The sequence below is a fragment of the Meleagris gallopavo genome, chromosome 12 (assembly GCF_000146605.3).
Source record: "Meleagris gallopavo isolate NT-WF06-2002-E0010 breed Aviagen turkey brand Nicholas breeding stock chromosome 12, Turkey_5.1, whole genome shotgun sequence".
Lineage (NCBI taxonomy): Eukaryota > Metazoa > Chordata > Aves > Galliformes > Phasianidae > Meleagris > Meleagris gallopavo.
This window is the reverse complement of record NC_015022.2, coordinates 9,921,912-9,930,417: the sequence shown is the minus strand read 5'-3', so window position 1 is coordinate 9,930,417 and position 8,506 is coordinate 9,921,912. Positions and strand designations below refer to the sequence as shown.

Below are 8,506 nucleotides of genomic sequence, written 5' to 3'. Positions count from 1 at the left end.
CAGCGGGCGGGCGAGGGCCGGGAGGGCGGACAGGCGGTGAGCTCCAGCCCGCTGCTGCTGGCTCCAAGCCTGCCCCATACCTCCGGCTCCGAATAGATTTCGTTATCTAGCAGCTTCGCCTGGTAACCTTCGCGTGGTAATTTGTTTTTTCCTGCACCAAAATCGAAAAAAAAAAAACACAAAAAAAAACACACCACCCACACACAACCATCAAAGCCTCAGAGTGAAACGAAGTTGCAACTCACCTCAACGCACCCAGCAAAGGATCCTTTCAGCCTGCTACAAGATGCCGAGCTCAGCCTCACTGCGTTTTCCCCAAAGTCTTTATAGGGTAGGGCCTTTGATTTATGGCATGGTGAGAGGTGAAGTAGTAACAGTCGTTAATCAACTGAGTCATGTTTGTTGAGCCAAGAAAAGTCATGCAAAGATCAGAGCTGAGAGAAGCATGCAAAGACAAAATTACTTATGTGAAATCATCGTAGGAATTAGAGAGAGGAAAAAAAAAAAAGACAGTGATCCAAATCGTGTCAATCGTTTCCCTCTTGAGCTTGGGCCTTCCCCTCTGGGCAGTTTTCTGCATAGATAGAACTGCTGAGCTGATAACAGCACTTGTGGAAAGCTGTAAAGAATGGGGCAAAGGTGCTGAGGACTTAAACTGGAAAATACCATGAAGCTTTTCCACAGTCCTTGTGCAAGAGAGAAACAAGATGGGAATGGGGCATCTGCAGGGTCTTCCTTGCTTCCCAACTGCAGCTGCCTGGCTATACTTGAAGCACTGCCTTTCACGCATCTTTCTTCCAAAAGGTTAATGCTCAGCTCTGAGAATTTTTTTTTTTTTAATTTAGAATAGTTTTAAAATATTTCCTTATGTTTTTCCCCACAGAGTTCTTACAGAATTTTGCAATATTAAAGAAACAAATGTACCCCTTGAACAACTTGTAACACAGACCAAACACGAGGTAGGTGCCTTCCTGTGGCTGCAGGGAGGGCTGCCTGGCACCCATAATGGCCAGGTTCAGGAGAGATGAAGGAGCGAAGGCATGCTGCTTGGCTATGCACCTGGGGCTGCTGGCACCCCAGTGGGCCTTAAGAGTGACAAGTAATGCTCTCTGCTCGACAGGCAGCTGAGAAGCCTGGTGCATGCAGCCTAAAGATATTGCTTAATCTGTTCGTTATACTGATGCTCCACGGGACAACTTGGTGAAATCTAAGCTAAAAGTACTGACCTTCCACAAACAGCCATCTGCTTTAGTTCAGCTGAGGTGCCTGAAGCAGCTGCTGTCTTTGTGTGCAAGGGAACCCACTTCTAGTCAGCCCTCCTTTCCCAGCATGGAACTGGATCTGCCCAGCCAAGTACGTTTCAATATCCGCCTACAGCAATGTATTTATCTCATCAGCTTACAACTTCAAAGAGAACTGTACCTCCCTTTACTTTTCTAAATGCAATTTATATATGTTTTTGTCTAGACTTAAACAGTGAGCTCTCCAAGTGGGTATTATTTTCCATTGGAAAGTGCCTACTTGACAGCAAGTACAATCTCAAATGAATTCTCTAACACTGGGTGATGTAGAAGAAAAGCAGTAATCCTTTCACATTATCTTTGGTGTTTTCTTTTGGAGATATTCCTCTAGCATACCTCTAAATCAGAGTATCTGTAAGGCTAGCAGAAGAGCAGCAGTAGTAAAAGCAAAGCAAAGTAGAAGCAGAAATAAAAATACATTCTCATACATAGTGTACCTGCATGATTTCTACCCTATTTTAAGGACTGGAAAAATCAGCAACTTCTGTTGAGCTACTGAAGAACTGGAACACTGCTTTTAGGTGGCGGGGCAGCAACAGGTTCCAATTAACTGTTCTATAATTACTCTTGCAGGCTGTATTTGCACAGGATATTACTCGTTACCTCGGACTCTCCGAGTCCCAGATGACAGGAAAAAATAAAACAAATCAAACCCCACAAGTCTTGCTCATCAAGGCAATACACCAGATTGTTAATTTACAGGTCTAGTGTTTTCCTGATTGACATACGAACAGACAGTCTTGTTTTCACAGCAGTTCTGGGGCATATATTTATTACAATATGTTAGAAAGAGTAGCTCAGCCTTTTCTCTCACTGTCAGTGACAGTGCCAAACTAATTACTGTTACTATTTTAGAGATTAATGTCTTCAAATGTGTAGATTTTAAAATTATTCTACATCAAGCTTTAATTGATTTGCTTCATTAAGTTGCAAAACTTGTTACAACAGTTCTATAGAATTTTCTCCTATTTGCTGTTTTTTTCCTCTCATTTTCTAGGCAGGATGTTTGATTTGTTTTCTTAAACCCCATGACTTGACATCACAGATATAAATGGATGGATGGGAAACAAGGAGAAATGGAAGTAGTAAGTTAGCAGGCACAGCCAACATCTGCACTCACATCCTGAGCAACACTTAGATTAGGGATTGGAGGCAGAGTGGTAAACTCCCAGATCTGCCACTATCAGCAGTTGCTGTCTGGAGGAAAACAGATAAAGTCCTCCACGTTATTCCTGTTGTGACCCCCTTAGGTCCCAACTTACAGCTCTTCTCTGACAGTTCTATCAGCCCAGATATTCTTTATATAAACCACGGTACATCATGCATTTGCACAACTAATCCAAGAAGGGGAAAAAAAAAATTAAAAAAAAATAATCAATCAACAATTAAACCACTTAGATTAAAAAAAAAAAATTACTCCAACAGGGTCAGAGCATTGAAAATCCAAGCACAGAATTAAAATAACCAGCAGTGTTGCAAAGCAAACGGTAGATGGCAGAAAGCGTCTACTGAAGCACCACCGGGAATAAATCAGCCAGAGGATCCCAAACAAGAATCCTAACAGAACAGCCACATAAGCAACCTGCACAGTATTATTTATGCCTGTTATCACTGAAGTCATGGCACACAGACTAAAACCAGGTAGCATATTCTGTTATTACTTTCCAAGAGGAAAATATAAGACAAATATTTACTATGCTCATAAAGCAAAGTTACCACTGTCAGCAAAAAAGTCAAATTTCACTGAATTAAAAAGTTGGCCAATGTGAACCTGAACAGTGGTGGGAGTGGGTACCTAAATTAAGCACACATTAAATCTAGTGATAAAAGCACAGGAAACCAAGATTCCTGAGTCAGCACTCTTAATTCATACATTTATATAATCTTAGAAAATTGAAATTCAAAATGGTGCTGCACATTTAAGTGAATTAATTCCACTGCAATGAACTTATGGTTCAAAAACAAGTTGGTACAACGAGTAAGAAAATGTATACAGGTATAAAGTTACTCAGTCTAGCAAAAAGCATCGATTTTTATGCTTAGAATTCTGTATTTTCAGTAGAAGTAGTCGTGGTATTTGAGGGGGGGAGGGTGAGGGGAGAAGGAAAAAGCGAAACAACTCACAAGCTTTCCCCCAGAATAAGCAGACAACCAGAGAAACTATCAACACACAACAGAACTCAACATGAAACACTAAATTGGATACCAGCTGAGGTAACATCAAACGAGAAATATCAAAGGAAATTAATCTTGATAATTAATGATGAGGCATCTCATTTCATGTTATGTTTTAATAAGAACTAAATTCCTAAAAATTCTGAAGTTACATTATAAAATAAAAAACCTTAAACAATATTCAGTTATGTACATTTTGCTCCAAAAACGGACTGTAGAAATTCTTTAACATTTCTTTCAGAAATACACATAAACCACAGCACAGGTCAACAATCCACTGGCAATTAAGACAAAACAAAAGCCAACTTCAGTTTTAACCCATTACTACTTCAGAAAAGGCATTTCAGACTACTTCAGTAGTTTGTTCTCCTTGCTCCAAGCACACAAAATGAACTGCAATGTTTTGATGACTACTCATAACAGTAGATCTTTCAAAGAAAAAAAAAAATCTTACAGGTAGAAATTATGACTTCAGAAAAATAAAAAACATAGCACAGTAGAGTCCAGGCCCTGAGTCCAGGGAGTTCACACGAAGTGCTGCAAGTAATTCAATTCAGAGAAACGGATATCAACAGCCATACAATATTTATCATCATGTTCATTAATAATAGTCATTTTAAGTAAGGACAGCATACAATACTAGCTCACGTAGCCCCTAAATGCACATGAATAAATGGAAAAAAATGCACTAACTTTTCTTACAAATAACTGAATTCCACATAAAGATGAAACTGTTCAGCTCAATTACGCATACAAAAGGAAAAAACAATAACCAACTAAATCAAGGTTGGAAAAAAAAAAAGTCTGTATTTCTGATTCACGGCATTGAAAAGAAATTACAACTGCCAGACTCAATGCAGATTCAGTGTAACAGACAGGCTCTGAAGTCCAGGTACCAGGATTAAACTTTAACAACTACGACTCCGTATATTGTCTGGAAAATATATATATGCCAATCACAAAATAGCTCTCAGACTTCTAAGCACCAGAAGAACAGATTAAAAAGTTACAGATATTTAAATACCCATGATGCCTAGGTTCTCCAATATACATATATGTATTTTTATATATAAAATTAACTTATACTGTAATAGTATCAAACTGCATAGCATTACAAAAGAAGGCAACCTGAATGACTGAAGTGAAAAATTTGAATGTTACCTACTGATTATTAACATTCTGGAATTTATAACACCAGAGTAGACTGTTGCTAGTAATAACTGTAGCCTGCTTTAATCAAAGTTTGCCTTAACTCCAGAGAATGCAGAAATGATTAATTTGGACAAGTTGTTGCACGCTCTGCTTTCATGTCCTCCTTGCAGGTTTTGCTGTTAGCTGCTTCTCTCTTTCTAGCTCCTTCTCACGCTGCTGTTCTCTTTCCAGTTCTTCTTTCTGCCTCTTTTGTTGTAGTTTAAGTGCTCTTTTCTAAACAGAATAGAAAAAAAAAGTCTTACAGTGGGATTTGGAACTAATACAAAATCCCTCCTATCACTTCTCCCTCTTAACACTCTCTTCTCCAATTCACAGTGGTTATGACTGGATGTTCTGTAAACTACTTCTATGTTCTTCCTCTTTTCTACTTCCATCCTCCTTACAAACAGAAACTCTAACCTATACGATAAAGGATGAGTTAGTGAGGATGAAGGGAAAACAATTTATATTTTCATGTATCAGATAAGGTGTGTACTGTGCAATGTGTTCTTTTAATTGAACATGCTGAAAGACTGATCTTGCCAGAACTAACTAAGTGACTGCTTACATAGCATGAAGTCAGTGAACCTGTGCCACTTAACAGTACATTAAACAGGAAAAAGTCTTGGGTTTATGACAGTCTAGTTCTCATTGTAAGAGGCACAGAAACTGAAACAATGAAGAGAACTAGTTGGCATGGAGCAGATTAAGAGACAGAACGAAGTATGATTCTTGTAATGTACTGCTTAACCATGAGGACAACTCTGAGACTTGCTAATAGTTAAGATACTTAAGTTGTTTAAACATAGAAAGCAGTAAGCAGAAGTTTGAAAACAGGTGGCTAGGTGTTACTGAAAACATGGAAAAAACATTTATGAATGGTACTTAACAGAGATTCTATCTTCACCAGAATTTTTACCATGCATCCAAAATAAAAGTTAAGACAATAATACATAACTAAATTGCTATGTTAGAAAGTAAGAAAAGTTACTCAACTCACTTTTAACTTAGATGTCTTCTCATGGAGCATCATCATGTCATTTCTAATATTCACTAACTTGCTGTGATAGTGTTTAGCTTCTGAAAACTTCAAAAACACAGCAGTTAAGGCAGTGACTGCCAAGTTGAAAAAAACTGTTTTTTTATTTTTAATAAAGCTACACATCAAAACAGTAACTACAAGCATTGCCAAAACAGTTTGGTAATAGATTAAACATGTTCAAGTTTATGTTTAAAGCTTACATATTACACTAATACAGAAAACTATCTCTAATGCTATAGTCTGATGGAAAGCACAACAATCATAGCAGGACAGCAAAGTCCTAGGCTACAGCAGGTGAGGATTAGCGCCAGCGCAGCAGCCATGGACATAGAAAAAAAGAAAGAAACAAACAATGTGCTTACCCTTGGAAGGCCTCAGGTAGGTAGGGATCTCCAGAGAGATACCCTCACCTCCACTGCCAAGCCTTAAGTGAGGTCTGGGAAGGGGTGGATCTTGGCTGCACCTCTTCCAGTCACTAAGATGCACTGCACTGCATTGCAAGCACCTGAGCTCCCCTGGGTTGGCCCTGCCTTCCCACCAGATACTCAATCACCTGGTGATTGAGCCATGACTTAGCATTTCTGCTACACTATCATATCTCAGTGGGTACACCTGGCAGTCTACTGAATTAAGATTCACCAAAATGGAATAAAAGCATTGCCAATTTATGTACGACATGTGTTTCAAGCACCTTTCCTGCTAGACTGGACATGCACACAGAGCTTCCCTTGGAACCTCAGTCCTGCTCAATATACGCATACGTTTGCTTTGGCTACTGGTTTAGAAAACTAGACTGACTCTGTTCTTTCCTACCAGTGCCCTCTCTATTTAAGGGAAATCTGCTGGTTCTGCATCCTCTCCAGGAGGAATTTGTCCCATGTATCTCAACTGGTTGCTAACCTTCCTGCAAGTTATAAAGAAAAAAAATTAAGTTGCTACTAATACTTCAGCAGGAGAATCCACACTAGTAGGGATTTATAAAAGCATTAATAGTACTTACCAAGGCATTGATATCAAGAATGGAGTTACACTCTTTGAATTTTGTAATTTCTTGTTCTAATGTTTCTAGTAATACCACTTGGTTCTGTCTGAAACAAGAAAAAAATCCATAAAACTAGAGTAAAGCAGCACAGATGAAGGAGTTTAAGGATATACTGCAAAAGTTAGGTATTCAGAGCAGATATTTCTCACTCAGTAAATCAGGAGCTTCCTTATTGGCAAGTTCTTATAGTTATACTTAGAAAGTTTGGGGAGAAAATGTTGCTTTTTTTTTTGTTAACTGGCCCCATAATAAATACTGTCTTTGATCATAATGGCATAAATATGTGCTTCCCAGCATCCAGTTCTCCTCATGGATTGCTAGCTGGTATCAGCTGATGCAAGTAAATGTTTTTGAGAAATCCCAACTGAGACACACAAATTCAGTTTTTTGCTGCCTTATATTGTACAGGATGATAAGAAAACCAGGATAAGATCTGAAAACCTTCAGTGACAGAGGCACAAGACAAATTTCAGCAACTAAACACCTCAGTGCAGGGACAGGTTGAATGAAGGGAAAACGATTTCCTCTTGTCTTTCTACTCAGTTGCCTCTGAGTCATGCTGCAGCACAACGTTATTTCTGCATAGAACTTGTGTGGATCCATAGTGCTTATCAAGAATCTTCCATCCCACACAGATCAGCTAAATTCCTTCCAGACACAAGCTGTCCTTAGCAGCAGCATAACCACATTATGCATCATGAAACTCAAAGCAGTGTACCCTACAGAGCTGAGATGGCTCTGTGTAAAGCCCCCTCAAGTTACTTCATATGGCAGACCCAGCCTACATTTGAAACAAACTATTCTCAATTATCAGTGAGATAGTAGTGCATAAAGAATTTATATCTGCTTAGCAATATTTTCTTAGAGCATTTTCTACTACACAGTTTACAAACTGCACAGCAATGATATACTGCACTACAGGCAGCTTTGAACACGAAGGTTACTGCTACAAAGTAAGTCTGTTTACAGCAAACTTTGCATTATGGAACAAGTGTATAAGAAATTTGCCCATCTGCTGTGTCTGGTTTAGGGAAATTTAATGTTCTAGTGCTCGACACCCTTCAGACAAAATTCAATAGACAACACTGCAGCTTGTACACCTCCCAGTACTCTGAGCAGCAGAACTGCTTAAAATGGTATGGTCAGAATGTAGAAATGCTACAACAAACTGCCTTCCAGTTAAGCTAGAACATCACATGGAAAAAACAGCATGAATATAAAGGGAGCTGCATTTAAAAACCTGCTTACGTAAGTTCCTGCAGAGCTGATTTGGATCTCTGAAGATCAGGTAAATAGTGAGAAATCAGCCCTTCAGTCAGCTGCTCCACTGCTCTCTCATCTATAACCGGCAGATCTGCTTCGACCCCTTCATCTGGGGAGGCATCACCGGCACCTGCGGGAGAGGAGCAAGGTGAGCGGGGTCGGACAGCACTCCATCGCCTCCCCGACAGCAGCGGTACTTTCCTGCTTAAAAATAAAGGCATTTCAGCAGCGCATCGCGCAGTGCTCCGTACCGCTCTACTTCCCTCCCATGGCCCTGCCGGCGCGGTTACCTCACGGCCGGGCAGTGCCAGAACGCGAGGCGGCGGACGAGGCGTTCCAACGACGCGCGGCGAGAGCACGGCAAGTAGCGCAGCACAAACGTACGGAGCCGTGACGCGGCCGCTGTTCTCTAAACCACAGCGCACACTGCCGCCTGCCCAGCGGTGCTACTCGGCCTTCCGCCCCCGGCCGCCCTTCACGTACCGAACGCCC

At 40.3% G+C, this 8,506-nt stretch overlaps 1 protein-coding gene across 1 annotated transcript in view; it reads right to left on the bottom strand.

The window, feature by feature from the left end:
• Window positions 1-3,577: 3,577 nt before the first annotated feature.
• The window catches only part of BLOC1S6 (biogenesis of lysosomal organelles complex 1 subunit 6), a 5,617-nt gene continuing 688 nt past the window's right edge, over window positions 3,578-8,506 (bottom strand). Inside the window, exons 2-6 of the mRNA XM_003209484.4 lie at window positions 8,305-8,423; window positions 8,000-8,215; window positions 6,710-6,797; window positions 5,668-5,754; window positions 3,578-4,901 (exon numbers count right to left, since the gene is read on the bottom strand). Of these exons, the coding sequence (XP_003209532.3) occupies window positions 4,782-4,901; window positions 5,668-5,754; window positions 6,710-6,797; window positions 8,000-8,215; window positions 8,305-8,423 (630 nt within the window). The 3' untranslated portion in view covers window positions 3,578-4,781. The remainder of the gene's footprint in view (window positions 4,902-5,667; window positions 5,755-6,709; window positions 6,798-7,999; window positions 8,216-8,304; window positions 8,424-8,506) is intronic.